The 15,286-nt window shown below is 47.5% G+C and overlaps 2 protein-coding genes across 3 annotated transcripts; one reads left to right on the plus strand and one right to left on the minus strand.

Annotated features, from left to right (window-relative positions):
- Positions 1-1,060: 1,060 nt before the first annotated feature.
- NFKBIL1 (NFKB inhibitor like 1) lies at positions 1,061-12,075 on the minus strand. 2 transcript variants are annotated; one of them, XM_055406781.2, is made up of 4 exons: positions 11,946-12,075; positions 10,543-10,819; positions 1,974-2,195; positions 1,061-1,846 (listed from the first exon to the last, which is right to left on the minus strand). In XM_055406781.2, the coding sequence occupies exons 2-4, from the start codon at positions 10,805-10,807 to the stop codon at positions 1,251-1,253; spliced, it is 1,083 nt and encodes a 360-aa protein (XP_055262756.1). In that variant the 5' UTR covers positions 10,808-10,819; positions 11,946-12,075; the 3' UTR covers positions 1,061-1,250. The 2 variants fall into 2 exon arrangements, with proteins under 2 accessions (XP_055262756.1, XP_055262755.1); XM_055406780.2 differs by lacking the exon at positions 11,946-12,075 and adding an exon at positions 11,215-11,381.
- Positions 12,076-12,282: 207 nt separating this feature from the next.
- Positions 12,283-14,386, plus strand: ATP6V1G2 (ATPase H+ transporting V1 subunit G2). The gene is made up of 3 exons (XM_055406535.2): positions 12,283-12,414; positions 12,693-12,793; positions 13,317-14,386. The coding sequence occupies exons 1-3, from the start codon at positions 12,333-12,335 to the stop codon at positions 13,488-13,490; spliced, it is 357 nt and encodes a 118-aa protein (XP_055262510.1). The 5' UTR covers positions 12,283-12,332; the 3' UTR covers positions 13,491-14,386.
- The last annotated feature ends 900 nt before the right edge of the window (positions 14,387-15,286 follow it).

A 15,286-nucleotide genomic window follows, 5' to 3' on the forward strand; every position in this document is an offset into this window, starting at 1 on the left:
ATTCCAAACCTGAAAAATAAGTTCTGATTCACAACATTCTCTGATGCAGACATGTATGGACTGCACACGTGCCGGAGCACGCCCGTATTCTCCTGAGTCCTGCCCTTGAGTTCCTGCTGTGTCCTGCCAGTACTATGGGATCCTGCCGGTGGGGTAGGGTCCAGAGCTGTCTGCAACTTCCTACCCTAGATCAAGGGAGCTGAAGAGGGTTTGAAGAGTGGAAGAGATGGTGCTACCCCCACCCTCCTGCCTGAGGAACCCTAGACCCTTCTCCCACCACCCGCCAGGACCTTTTCCTCAAAATCAGGAAAAGGGGATGTTTATCTGGAAGGCCAAGACTGGGCTGCCCAGAGATGGAGCCCAGGTTTGGGATGGGGGCAGAAGCTGGCTGGAGGAGTTGAGAACTGGAGCCCTGGAGGAGAAGAGTCAGGACTGAGAAGCCCGAGGGGACTGATGGCCTCGGGTGTGGATCTCTGGTTGCCCAAGAACAGACAACCCAGGTTACATAATTTGGCTCTTTCCGCCTCCTTCCCCTGCTCCTAATTTTAGTAACTGAAATTCCACTCCCCCACAAGGGCTCTTCCCCTCTCCTCCCTGCTTCTATCCCCCATCCTCCCACCATGCTCTCATGGTCCCCCAGCTCCAGGTGCCCCCAATTCAGATCATTCAGTGACTCAGCAGAGGGAAAGCCCTGTGCTGGGGGAAGAGGGTGTTAAGTGGGGAGGAGGATGTGGTTCCGGCTGGGGAGGGGAGGGAAACTAGCTTTGTTCCCCTTTTTGCCTCTGTTCACATCTATTTCTCCAACCGCTGACTGAAGAGCGGAGTGGAGCCCAGCATAGGAAGTGGAGAGACTGGCGGGCAGACAAGCTGGGTCCTCTCAGCGCCGCCCTTATGGGCGGGTGGGCAGGGGGCGTCTAGTCCAGCGGAGGGCACCAGTCAGTGTGCGCCTGCATGGTGCAGGTATTTAGGAGCTGTGGGTTTTGGCACGTGGAGTGGGAAATGAGAAGTCATGGGTGATGAAAACCACAGTGATGGAAAAAGGCAGAGGAGACACCGGGTGTGCAATGTGGAACCAGGTCTTATTAGGAAATGGCAGAGCCAAGGAGCAGGGTGGTGGCCCGCATCCCCACGCCCCCACTCATTACGAGTTCTGCTCCCACCCCATATCCTCTGCCCTTCAGTACTGGCCTCCTGACCTTAACCTTCCTACTGTCCTGCCCTCCCTGCAGTTTCTCACTCTCCCCTCGGGGTCACTTGAGGGCCTCCGCGTGGCGATTCAGGGCCTGAGAAAGGGCTGTCACGGCTCCCATCACTCGCCCCAGCTCCCAGGTCTCAATCTGGCTTCGGAATCGCTGCAGGAAGCGGTCAGGGTGCCAGCGGACCTGCTGGACCCTCAAGTACCTCCTCAGAGCCCCCTGTTCCTCCAAGGGGGGACCCCTGGCCACCAGTGCTGCAGCCATGGCTTCTGGGTCCCCTCCCCCAGGGCAGGGCCAAGGCACATCACCAAAGCGCCAGAGTCTGCCCCGCCCTGCGCCTCTGGGGTGCTCGGCCCGGGGCCCGGCTCGGGCTGGCTCTGGAGCTCGATCCCCGAGCGCCTCCTGTGCCCTCCTGGCTCGGCTCTCACGCAGTTCTTCCTCCTTGGCCCGGGCTCGCTCTCGGAAGAGCCGCTGCTCCTCCTCCTGCTGCCGCCAGCTGTGCCCAGAGCCCTCAGCCCGTGGGGGTCGGCAGGCTCCCTCTGCCCCACGCTGCTGCTGCTGCTGCTGGCGCTTCTGGGCATGTTCCTGGGCCATGCGATCTGACCAGGCTGAGAAGGACTCGGGTTCCTGGGTCTCATGGGAAGCATCATCTGTTTGGGAGGGCAGATGGGGGTGGTCTCGGAGAGGCCGTGAGGAGGTGATGGGCAGCATGGGAGAAGGGAGCACAGGAAGCCAGTGGGGAAGAAGGGCGGCTGTGGATGGAAATGGCATCCTTACCTTCAAATCTCCCGATGACCTCCTGCCACTCGTCCTCCAGCTCTCCCTGCAGCTTCTGTCTCCATTCCCGTTCCTTAGAGGCCTCATCTTCCTCCTCCTCCTCAGCAGAATCCCAGGGGGGTCCCCAGCCCAGAATCTGCCCTGGGGTCTCCCCATCCTTATTCTTTATTCCCATGGCAGAGGGACAGCGACTCAGCAGTGGCAGGAAGAAATCCGTGTAGGCTGTTGACGGGAGAGCAGTGAGCACAAATGAGCTGGGAGGGCCACCATCCTGAATCCTGCAGGTCTCTCACTGCCTTGGTCTCAGAGCAATGGAAAGGCTGCCTGCACAGACACCTCCTGGGTACTAGGCAATCACCATCATTGACAAATACTTATTGATACCTTACATCATGATTAAGTGTGGTAGTATAAAATATTCTGTCTTTGCAGACCAATTTGGTGTCCTGGGAGCTCCACTATGTCAAATGATATTTTCTAGCTTGCCTCCCTTTGACTGTATATTCCAGTTTTGGGCTTGAAGAATACTGTTACTTTATACTTTTTATTGTGTTTCTCATCTAAAACTATATCCTATATAGAATACCTGAACACCCTGATCTGTACCATTATAAATATACAAATACATCATATTTTTCTTTTTATATCACTTTTCAATAAACAGAAAAATAAATATTCTCAGGGAAATTTCTCTCAGTCAGTCTTAGCCAGGGGATGCTGGGAGGGTAATGGAGAGGTAGTCCAGTAATGAATTTAAGCCACTGAAATGTTCCCAGCAGCACGGCAAACTCTTTCCAAATGACTGCTGACCTAAGGCAGTGGAAAGGGGTTGAGACAGAGAGTCCCAACCTGGCTGACAGGAGGCTGGGGGAAACCAGGAAAAGGATTGACATGCCTGAGCTCCCCTCTTCCTGAGTCCTGACCTCAACGTACCTGTTCCATTGTCAGCAGAGTGCCAACACTGCACCTACCAGTGCCCCCTGCCACAGCCACCAACCCCCTCTGCACCCCCAGGACAGAGGAAGGTGAGTGAGGCACCCTCCCTTCCTGCAGACCTACTTTTTCTCCCTAGCGCAGGAGGAAGTGGGCCGGCTGTCTTTAAATCTTTATTCATTGATGCTAGAACATACTGGCTGCCTGGCGAAACGATGGGACAGAGGAAGGGCTGTCCTGTCAGTACCAGGAAGGTGCACGATAGAATGGGTCCAGCCTTGCTGGCCAAGGCCCACTGCCCCCCACCCATCTCCTGGCATACTTGAGTGTCACTTAATGCAAACCACATCAGGATGAGGGGTGGGGGAACTTCTCTTTAGTACTGATGTGAGCTGTCAAGCCCTCCCAACTTGTCCCACCCAGCAACTGGCCTTGTGTTTCAACAGCTTATTTCCCACCAGGGTTCACAGCAGGTGTGAGGGTGGGTGGGTGCTCAGGTTCGCATGGGAAGTTTTTAATTTCATAGGTTTGAAGGGGTAAGGCCTCCAACTATAAAACACTATGAGTAAAATCTGGTACAGAATATTAAATAGCCACTGAAGATTATGCTGGTGTGGGGAAAAGGCAGGCTGCAAAACTGTATATAGGATCCAATCACAATTGTGTGAAAGAGACCAAATCAATGGTTGAAAAAAGACTGGAAAGAAATATGTAAAAATTCTAGTTTCAGGGTGGTGGACTATGAGTCGGAGAAGGCAAGGGCAAGCCACTGCAGTTCTCTTGCCTAGAAAATCCCATGGATGGAGGAGCCTGGTAGGCTGCAGTCCGTGGGGTCGCTAAGGGTCGGACACGACTGAGCGACTTCACTTTCACTTTCCACTTTCACACATTGGAGAAGGAAATGGCAACCCACTCCAGTGTTCTTGCCTGGAGAATCCCAGGGACAGGGGAGCCTGGTGGGCTTCCATCTATGGGGTCGCACAGAGTCGGACACGACTGAAGTGACTTAGCAGCAGCAGACTATGAGCAGCTTTCCCTCCAAGTCTTACCTGATATTTTAATGTGAAAGGGACATAATTAATATGAAATTTTTTCTTTTTAAAGATTGAAGAATAAATTTAATCACTGTTAACAGCTAGGTGTGGTCCCTTTTCAGTCCTGTCTTGGTGTATATAAACACATATGCACGACAATTTCTTTTCAAGAGTTACATGTTGTTTGGTAACTTGCTTTCTTCATTCAGCATTTCATTTATAATTTCCACAGGAGTATACATAGCCTACCTCATTCTTTTTTGTGACTGTGTAGTGTTCCATTGTGTGTATGAAACAAATCTTCCCACCCCCAATAGAAACACTTTGTTTCCAAAAATGATCAGTCTTATACATATGTGTTTGTGGACTCCTTACAGTACTTCTGTGGGGTAGATTCTCAGAAGGGGAATTTCTGAGTCAAACAAAATGTGCAATTTTGCCAAACTGCTTTCAAAAAAATTTGTGCCAAGGTACACCCCATCAAGAAAATAGGAGTGCCTAATGAAATTATAGTTTTATCACTTTCAGGAAACTTTTTATATTTGATAAGGAATATTATTCAATTATTCTTGAAATAAACTAGGTAATTATCAAAGTATTTTAAAAAAGAATATATGAGTGCCTGTGAAGTCCTTTACCAAATCTGAATATCACCAACCCTTTAAATTCTGCCCATCTGATAGATTAAAAAAATGACTTTATAATGAAAGTTTTTCATACTCATATTCTTTGTCTACTTTTCCCCTGGATGATATACAGATAGATATGAGAGTTATTTATATAATATGGATACCCACCCTTTGTGTTTATTTCACATATATTGTAAATATTTTCCTCTATCTTTTTAAAATTTTTGTCATTAAATCTATGTTTGTTTTTCAACTTACAGCTTTTGACTTTATTTCATTCTTAGGAGGGTTTTTCTCCACTCCATTATGCCCTTGTGTTTTTTCCTACTATATTTATTCCTAGAAATTTTTTTTTCAAAAAAGGAGAAAAGTACCTATTATGATAAGCAACCTATTCCTACCACAAGGTATGTTAATAAATTTTCATTTTTGCAACATAATTTTATTTAAAAAAAAAACCATCAGAGATAAAACTACAGTTTTCTTTGATACTGTCCTCCAAGTTTTATCCCCACAGAGAAAACCCTCCTGTGAATTTGAGCCCGTCTAGTCACATTTAGATGTTTAACCTGCTGTAATTTACTTTTGAGTCGGGTGTAAGGTAAGACTATCTTCTCCAGAGAAGACAAATAGTCTGGTATCATTTATTAAATAGTTCACCACCACCCTCTCCAGTCATTTGAAACACCAAATTTACTGACAATTTAACAGTACAGATCAACTTTCCCCAATGTTCTTTAACTCATATGTTGTACTTTTATACTGGGAAAAATAAATGTGAAAAAAAGCTTTGTGGCATAAACATGCACTTCATCTTAGTGATGGAAGCACTATTCTTCTCCCCAAAACGAGACATGATTTCTGTCTTAATGAGATGTTGATACTAATTGGTACAGAACACTTTAAAAAAAATGCCAGATCAGAAGTTTATATTCAGAGATGATTGAGATGCAGAGGAAGAACAGGTAACAGTGGGCGGGCTGGTTGGAGAGGGCTTCGAGCAGGAGGTGGGGGCCTACACTGGGTTGTGAAGGGAGAATAACTTAGCAAGGTGGAAAACTTACTAGGGTGGGCAGGAAGGCGACAGGCAAGAGGCAGATAAAAGACAGGCATGCTTGTTGAAAACAGGCTTGGGGTCACTGAAGACAGAGTCATGGAGCAGGAGTCTCAGGTTTGTGGGTGTGCCGTGGGAGGTTAAGTTGGAAAGGCAAAAGGAACGTAAACCGGATGGCTCAGTCATCTGTAAAGCAGGGCCACAACCTACTTCTACTGAGCAGATCAAAGTGGGTAATGGATGGGAAATGTCTCATACTGTGCTGGCACAGGGCAGAGGTGCAGTGAATGCTACACTAAGGAGAGGAAAACAAAAAGTCAAGGTGGCTTTGAACTTATTCTTTTTGCAAAGATGGTGACAAAACGACCCTGTTTGTCAATGTTCACTCATTCTTGCTGAAGGCAGGGAATGGCTATTGTTAGATTACGGTGTGTTTATACAGGAGTCTCTGACAGCTAAGACCACCTCCCTAGGAGGTGTTACCAAAAGCCTCAAAGGTAGTGGCCATTCACTGGCATCTCACTGGGTGTGACAACCTAGCCCAGCCAATTCAGGATGAACTGACACATCCCTTGGACCCACCATGGGAACTGAAGGGAACTCTACCCTCCCCCAGGAGATTCTGGGTCATTTCATCTGTTCAAAGAAAATAACTGGATTTTAAGGCAGAATGGTCCCTAGAAATGGGCCTTTCTACCAAGGAGTTAGAAGGCCACCTGGTGGTAAGGATGGCAGGGGACCAGGAGGAGGGAAAGCCTGAGAGGGCTTGAGAGTGACCTGAGTAGAGGTGAAATTTCAGCAAGGTCCTGAAGTTTCTGGGCCCTGTTTTCCTCATCCTTAAGTGGAACCATAATATCAATCTCACATGCTTCTTAGAATTCAAAACAATGAAGGAAGCACCTACCATAAGAGACATTTCTGTCACTAACGAAGCCTTAACTGAATAATCAAAGAACAAAAATAACAGTACTTCTCATCTTCTGTTGTTGTTTAGTCACTAAGTCGTATCTTTTTGTGACCCCATGGACTCTAACCCGCCAGGCTCCTGTGTCTGTGGGATTTTCTGGAGAATACTAGAGTGTGTTGCCATTTCCTTCTCCAGGGAATCTTCCCGATCCACGGATCAAACCCACATCTCCTGCACTGCAGGTGGATTCTTTACTGCTGACCACTAGGGAAGCCCTACTTATCATCTGCTGCTGCTGCTAAGTCACTTCAGTCGTATCCGACTCTGTGTGACCCCATAGATGGCAGCCCACCAGGCTCCCCCGTCCCTGGGATTCTCCAGGCAAGAACACTGGAGTGAGTTGCCATTTCCTTCTCCAATGCATGAAAGTGAAAAGTGAAAGTGAAATCGCTCAGTCGTGTCCAACCCTTAGCGACCCCATGGACTTCAGCCTACCAGGCTCCTCTGTTCATGGAAGTTTCCAGGCAAGAGTATGGGAGTGGGTTGCCATTTCCTTCTCTGACTTATCATCTACTGAATACCAAAACTGCACCAAGTGCTTGCCTCACTCGCCACAACCTCCATTCTAGAGAAGCAAATTAGGTTCACACAGACTAAATTGGAGAGGGCTTGTCACACAGCCCATTAAGTGGCAGGGCTGGAACTTGATGGGGTCTGAGGTCTGTCTCAGGGCATTCTGCTCTGTTGTCATATACAGTGTCAAATGTCAAGTTAGGTGCCTGCACTTTGTAAACCTCTCTTTGTTCTAAGTTAAAAAAAAATCTGAATAGGTCAGCCTATCTCACTATGTTAGGGGAACTAAACAATAGGGGATTTTTGACTATATGGGGGAGGTTTCGGGGTGTGGGTGAGGTTCCTGTACATTCTTGGGGACCTGGGGAGATGACAATGGCAATCAAACTGAGTTCAGATTGCTCATCCACCAAGAGATTTTCATCTAACGTTCTTACTTTAGAAGGAAAGTCTCTAAAAGGGGAAATGGAGTTTTACCTGTTATTTTCTTAGGGAGAGGTGTACCTCTTCTGAGCTGCCTCCACTGCCACTACAGTATCAACAAGCCCCCATCAATATCAAAGGCTTTCCAGAATGCAGATATTTGGTGGATTTGATAAGAGCTGATCTAAAAGTACATATAGTTTACCCTCCATATCCTCAGGTTCCACATCTGCAGAGTCAACCAACCATAGACCTAAAATATTCAGGGGAAAAAAAAAATTCCATAAAGTTCCAAAAGCCAAAACTTGAATTTGCAGTTTGCCTGCAACTATCTACGTAACATTTCTATTGAATTAAGCATTTCAAGTAATCTACAGGAAGATAGTACATGAGTTATATGTAAACATCCCACCATTTCATAAAAGGGTTGAGCACCTGCGGATTTGGGTATCCTGGGAGTGGGGGGTTCTAGAACCAATCCCTCTCAGATACCAAGGGACAATGGTACACTGTATATCAGATAGTCCAGGAGAGCATGGCTAGCCCTGGTAACCAAACATGTGAATGTTTCTGCAGTGAAATATATGAATATTGACATCAGTAGGGTAACAGCATATCATAAATAGCTTAGCTTGAGTTTAGGTTAGATTTTTGTCACCAAATGAGTTTGGTGGCAGGCTGATGAAAAAATACAGTTCTCAGAGTGTTTTTGAGTTTCAGAACTGTGGGTAAAGGAGTATAGATCTATTAATACCTGCAGGAACAATGGCGAGTATCTAGAGTGCTTATCGTGTGCTGATCACAACAAACTGTGGAAAATTCTGAAAGAGATGGGAGTACCAGACCACCTGACCTGCCTCTTGAGAAATCTGTATGCAGGTCAGGAAGTTAGAACTGGACATGGAACAACAGACTGGTTCCAAATAGGAAAAGGAGTACATCAAGGCTATAGGTTGTCACCCTGCTTATTTAACTTATATGCAGAGTACATCATGAGAAATGCTAGACTGGATGAAGCACAAGCTGGAATCAAGATTGCTGGGAGAAATATCAATAACCTCAGACATGCAGATGACACCACCCTTATGGCAGAAAGTGAAGAAGAACTAAAGAGCCTCTTGATGAAAGTGAAAGAGGAGAGTGAAAAAGCTGGCTTAAAACTCAACATTCAGAAAACTATGATCATGGCATCCAGTCCCATCACTTCATGGCAAATAGATGGGGAAACAGTGGAAAGTGCAGACTTTATTTTTTGGGGCTCCAAAATCACTGCAGGTGGTGACTGAAGCCATTAAATTAAAAGACGCTTACTCCTGGGAAGGAAAGTTATGACCAACCTAGACAGCATATTAAAAAGCAGAGACATTACTTTGCCAACCAAGATCCACCTAGTCAAAACTTTGGTTTTTCCATTAGTCATGTATGGATGTGAGAACTGAACTAAAAAGAAAGCTGAGCGCCTAAGAACTGATGCTTTTGAACTGTGGTGTTGGAGAAGACTCTTGAGAGTCCCTTGGACTGCAAGGAGATCCAACCAGTCCATCCTAAAGGAGATCAGTCCTGGGTGTTCATTGGAAGGACTGATGCTAAAGCTGAAACTCCAATACTTTGGCCACCTGATGCGAAGAGTTGACTCATCTGAAAAGACCCTGATGCTGGGAAAGACTGAAGGTGGGAGGAGAAGGGAATGACACAGGATGAGATAGTTGGATGGCATCACCAACTCAATGGACACGAGTTTGGGTAAACAACAAGAGTTGGTGATGGACAGGGAGGCCTGGCATGCTGCAGTCCATGGGGTCGCAAAGAGTCGGACACAACTGAGCAACTGAACTATTATGTGCTGGATGCTTCATCATGTCCTGTGTCATTTGATGCTAAAAACATATGTCACAGCATGGGTGCTTTGAACACAGGTGTTATCACTGTGTAATTCTATAAAGTACCACAGAGCAGAGACTATCTAGTTAGGCTAGTGAGATACAATCCTTGCTCTACCACTTAACAGTTGTTTCACTTTGGCAAATTACCTCTCTGTGCTGTTTCCTTATCTGAGAAGTGAAGGATGATGTTAGTGCTTATATCTTCACAGGGTAGTTGTGAGGATTAAATGAGTTGCTTTGTGAGAAGTGCCAGTGTGCTTAGTCCCCCAGTTGTGTCTGACTCTTTGCAACCCCATGCACTGTAGCCCACCAGGCTCTTCTGTCCAAGGGGATTCTCCAGGCAAGAATACTGAAGTGGGTTGCCATACCCTCCTCCAGGGGATCTTCCCAACTCAGGGACTGAAACCAGGCCTCCCTCACTGCAGGCAGATTTTTTACCGTCTGAGCCACCAGGGCAGCCCTAAATGAGTTGCTTTGTGAGAAGTGCCTGGCACACAGCAAGGTTGCTACTAATTAATTTTGCACGGTGACAAATTAAGCATCAAGAAAGTTTAGTTCCTTGCCCAGGAACACACAGCTGTTAATTGTGGAGCTTGGATTTGAATCCATGCATTGTAACTGCAGAGAGTCCCCTCTATCTTACTTTTCACACTACAGGCAAACAACCAGTTAAGAGAAAAAAGTAGCTACTAACCTAGATATTGTGGCTCAGACAGTAGAGAATCTATCTGCCTGCAATGCAAGAGACCTGGGTTCGACCCCTGGGCCAGGAAAATCCCCTGGAGAAGGGAATGGCAACCCACTCTAGTATTCTTGCACGGAGAATCCCATGGACAGAGAAGCCAGGTGGACTACAGTCTATGGGGTTGCAAAGAGTCGGACCCAACTGAGCAACTGACACACAATCTAGAGAGATGTGAAGTTTGAGTACTAGTTGCTGTTTGGGTAATGTTGGGTTCCTTAGACAGTGGTAGCTCAGTAATGTGAAGGCATAAATGATAACCATAAGCCAACTTGATCAACTACTTCCCCGAGTCCCTGGACCAAATAACTAGCTTATTTTTTCAACCACTGGCCTTCATCTCAAACCCCATCAGTTGCTCATGACCTTGTTCCCCACCAGGCAGACTCACCATCAGGGCCCTGGCGGGCAGCGGCATGCAGCGCCGTGTCCCCATGGCGGTCCTGGTGGGCAGGGTCAGCCCCAAGCCGAAGCAGCAGGCATAGGGCAGGGGCATCGTGGCGGGCGCAGGCCCGGTGCAGAGGTGGGGGCTGCCCAGCATCTACATCAAGGCCTGGGTGTCGCTGGAGGAGGGCTTGGGCCCGGACCAGCCGTCCTGCAGACAAATAGCGACGGAAGCGACGCTCTCGGCGTTGGCGACGGGAAGCGGAGGCCATGGAACTCTTAGGCTGAGGAAGGATAAGAAGGCAGCAGTCAGGACCCCAGCCTTGGAGCCTCCCCCTCCATCTCTGGCATTCTTTCTGTTTCTCCCTTCGGTTCCCCATTTCTTCTGACAATTTTCAACAAGAAATGAGGCCAATCCTAACCCTCATCCCTTTACCAGATGAGAAGTTTGAAAAAAATTTTGAGGGGAGCTGGGGTCACATTTTTTTTTTAATGTAAAATTTGAGAAAAGGATAAACGATAAAGGATAAAGGCTCATTAGCCCAGGTAAATTTCCATAAAGGATTTTGTTATATAATACAAAACAGAATGATGGGGGAAATTTTTATCAACAGATACCTGAATTTTAAAAAGTCATACACAATTTCAAATAATGATCTAGAAATTGAATATAATGTACCCGGCAGACAGACGTAGAGGCTTCTCCCTCTGGGACTTGGGGGGAGGGGTTACTCATCAGACCTGCCCCCCCCCGCCCCCAAAGTACCCCCGGAGCAGTAGGCCCGAAGCCTGTGTTTAAGACGCTCCGAGGAAGGGAGGCGGGAAGGGCGGAGACACTCTAGACTGACGGAAGTGGCGCAAGCCGAGAAGCAGGTAAAGGGCGGAAATGAACTGTGAGGCGTGTTACCGGATGTCGTTCCTCCCCGAGGGGGCAGGAGGTGTTTCCTTAGCCCAGCCTCCGGGGGGAAACTAAGGAACTTAAGATAAAGGGTCCGTCTGAAACCGGAAGTCTGGGAGACAGGCGAGGAAAAGGAAAGGCTCTTGGGGAGTTTAACCCCGCCTCCCTCAACTGGGAGGAGAGAGGAGATGGTTCAGTGACAGACGAAAAGATGAGACTAGAGAGAAAACAGATAAAGACAAGAAACAAACCGCAGTGAAAATGCAAAACTAAACCCCAAACCACCGTAAGGCCAAGGAAGGGACAGATCATAGAAGAAAAATACAGTAAAAAACAAGGAAAACAACTGTAGGACAAAGCAAATGAGTTGAATGGAGAAATTTGGAATTGGAAAAATGTAGCAAAAAAAGATGGAAATGGGAGGGAGAAAAAAGAGGGGAAGAGAAGTTGGAAGAATTCAGAGAAGCCCAGATATTCTATTCCCACCATACCACACATGATACTTTCCTTACCTCCTCACCCCATTCTCAATCTCTCTCTGCCGTCTTCTCTCCTAAATACCCTTCTCCTCTCGGCCGCCGCCCCCCATTCCTTCCAGCTGGGAAAGCTCTGCACCTGCTGTAGTAAGCGCGCAGCTTTGGACCTGGTCTCTGCTGCCACCAGGCGGTAATTCTGAGTACTGCCAGCCTGAGAGGTGGGAAAGGAGGACCAGCCATCAGTGGGAGGATCAGTTTGGGGGAGACACCCGCTACAGGAGGCTGAGAGAAAAGGGGAGCACTAAGACCCAGGGGGAGTGAAAGCCTGCAGCAAACAGCTGGAGGAGGATTAGGCGTTGTGGGGGGAGGGAAGAGGGGGAGCCATCTGGTACCTTGGTGGCTTCTGAAACAAACAACATTGAAATGGCCAGTCAATCCCAGGGTATCCAGCAGCTTCTGCAAGCCGAGAAGCGGGCGGCTGAGAAGGTGGCAGATGCCAGAAAGAGTGAGTCTCATTTCTTCCTTAGGAATCTGGAAAGAAAATTGGGGGTAGAGAGACAGCAAACATTTGAGTCCTTGGAATAACCCAAGACTGATGGAGAGAGAGCTGGGGGCTGCGGTTGCTTTTAGGAGGCAAGAAATAGGTGGGTGATGAGAATCCAGTTCTTGGCTGACAGAAGGCAGTAACTTTGGGGGAGGGGCTGACCCCCTACTCTCACTGTGTGTGTGTTTCTGGGGGGCGGGGGTCCTACCCCCACTTTCAGTCCTTTCTTCTGCCTCCAGGGAAGGCCCGGCGTCTGAAGCAGGCAAAGGAGGAGGCACAAATGGAAGTGGACCAGTACCGCAGAGAGAGAGAGCAGGAATTCCAGAGCAAGCAGCAGGCTGTGAGTCGCGGGGGAGTTGAGAGGGGGCCCCAGTGTGCATGTTGCTGGATATATCTGGTGGGGTGTGTACAGGGTGATTCCACAAGAAAAAAGGTGGTCAAGGGTCGAAGGGGACCCTGGTGAGGTCAAACTTAGTTGTATGTAAGAGAGTCTGGGAGTTTTGAAGGACTCGTGTAGCTGGTGGAGGTGGGGGGATGGCTGAGGTCTATGCAGGGTATGATGACATTTGGGGTGGAGGGCAGAGTTTTATGGGCATGGGTGGTGAGGATCCTACAGTCTGTTGTAGGATGCTGCTGCAGGTCAGATCTTAGAGGAGAGGGCATTATGTTTGTCTCTCTGGTGTCCAGATATGTCCGTGGATGCGAGCGGTGTCTATCTAGATATTTCCATGGTTGGGCATGACTCTGGAGAGGGCCTTGCTTCCTGGCCTTGCTCCAGGACCCTTCCTTCCACTTGCCTGGATGCTTCTTTCTCTGTTTCTGCTTTTTCTTTTCTCTCTTCCACCCTTTCTCCCACTCCCCAGGCCATGGGCTCCCAAGGGAACTTGTCGGCTGAGGTGGAGCAGGCTACAAGGCGCCAGGTGCAGGGCATGCAGAGCTCCCAGCAGAGAAACCGTGAACGTGTCCTGGCCCAGCTTCTCGGCATGGTCTGCGACGTCAGGCCTCAGGTCCACCCCAACTACCGGATTGCTGCCTAGGACCTAACCTAAGGCCTGACTCCTCCTCCCAGTTCCCTCCTGCCAAGAAATCCCCAAGTCAGAATCAACTTCCACCATAGTCCTTCTCTCCCTTGAATTCCCTAGAAATTCTAGGAAGCAGAATCCAATAATTCTCCTGTGAAATTTAGACATACCCTGCTCAGACCTAAATCTCCTATTACTCTTTCACTGGGACCGTGTAAATTGCCAAGTCACCTTCACTCAGATCCTTTGTGAAATTTGTAGCTTGGAGAAATAGGGACGTGGAAAACACTGACTTCAGGGCCAGGCAGGCTTGGGTCCCTCTCCTGACTTTGCCACTTGCTGGCTGGGCAACCATGACAAGCTACTTAAACTGTAACCCCCGTGTTCTTTGTAAGGCTGGAATAATACTACCTTGTTGTTGCATTAACTAGAAATCATTCTGTAAAGAGCCTAGCATGGTTTCTAGTAGTAATTCAATAAGTGACAAATCTGTGATATTATAATGACCCCCTGCCCATCTGCCAAAACCTAAACACAGCTGTTTTCTCACTTCTGTCTGTGGCTTTCTAATTCTACTCATTCATCTTGTGACCCTCCTAATTCTCTAGAGAATTGGTTCTTCCCATCTTTCTTTTCCCACAGACCTTATGATCCCTGAAAAGATGAAATGATGGCTTTATTTAGCCTCTGTATTGTGGTTCCAGGAATATGTTTGCATTTTTTAGACTTTTTGTCTCTCTTAAGTTGGTCTTTCTCTTTATCGGCTTTCCCCCTTTTCCTGTTTCCCCAAAGAGCCATCAGATGCTTACTGCTTCCTGAGATCTAAAGTGATGTTGTGTCCCCTTGTATGCATGACTTTCCTTTTACATCCTCAACACCATACTTTCCCTTTGTAACAATAAAAGTGTCAATAAAATAATTATGGGCAAATCAACTGGTGGGTTGAGTCAGCTTCCTTTTCCATTTTCAGTCATTTTTGTTCCTTGCTTATGTATTCCCCACTCAAAAGGGCTGTCCTTTGAAGCTTGTTGGAGAAGCAAAAGCAAATCGCATGTAAGTTTTCCTCCTAAGTGAGAAACATGTGGCTCCTCCTTTGCAAACCTGAGGACTATAGATGGTAACTAGAGAGAAAATCTGAGGGGAAGTAACATTACTTTTTAAAGTAAAGTAACAGTAGTAACATTACTTTGGCCACCTGATGCGGAGAGCTGACTCATTTGAGAAGACCCTGATGCTGGGAAAGATTGAGGGCAGGAGGAGAAGGGGACGACAGAGGATGAGATGGTTGGATGGCATCACCGACACAATGGACATGGGTTTGGGTGGACTCCGGGAGTTGGTGATGGACAGGGAGGCCTGGCGTGCTGTGGTTCATGGGGTCACAAAGAGTCGCACACGACTGAGTGACTCAACTGAACTGAACATTGCTTTGTTTTTCTTCATATCATTTATCCTTACTTGACATGTCTCCCCTGTTAAATGAACTCTGTGATGATAGGGCTGCTCATTGCTATGTACCCAGATCTTAGGCTAGCACTTGATGCAGGACTGGCAGTTGATAAGTGCTGCTGAAAAAAAGAGATAGTGTGTATTGGAAAAACTGCCCTTGTGTAATATCATCCTTGAATCACTGTTATTTCTTTTGGCCACAGAAAACGAGCCTTGAACCAATGAGGTTATCTGTAGTGTATTTATTAAGCACTCTTTAATCAGGGAGACGGGATACAGTAGAGAATAAAGAGGTGTCTACGTTCTGGCTCTGTCACCTTGCTAGCTGTATTACTTTGGACATGTTGATTTATTTCTTTGAA

Source organism: Moschus berezovskii, chromosome 23, assembly GCF_049115385.1.
Source record: "Moschus berezovskii isolate FMDL1 chromosome 23, NW_MosBer_1.0, whole genome shotgun sequence".
Classification (NCBI taxonomy): Eukaryota; Metazoa; Chordata; class Mammalia; order Artiodactyla; family Moschidae; genus Moschus; species Moschus berezovskii.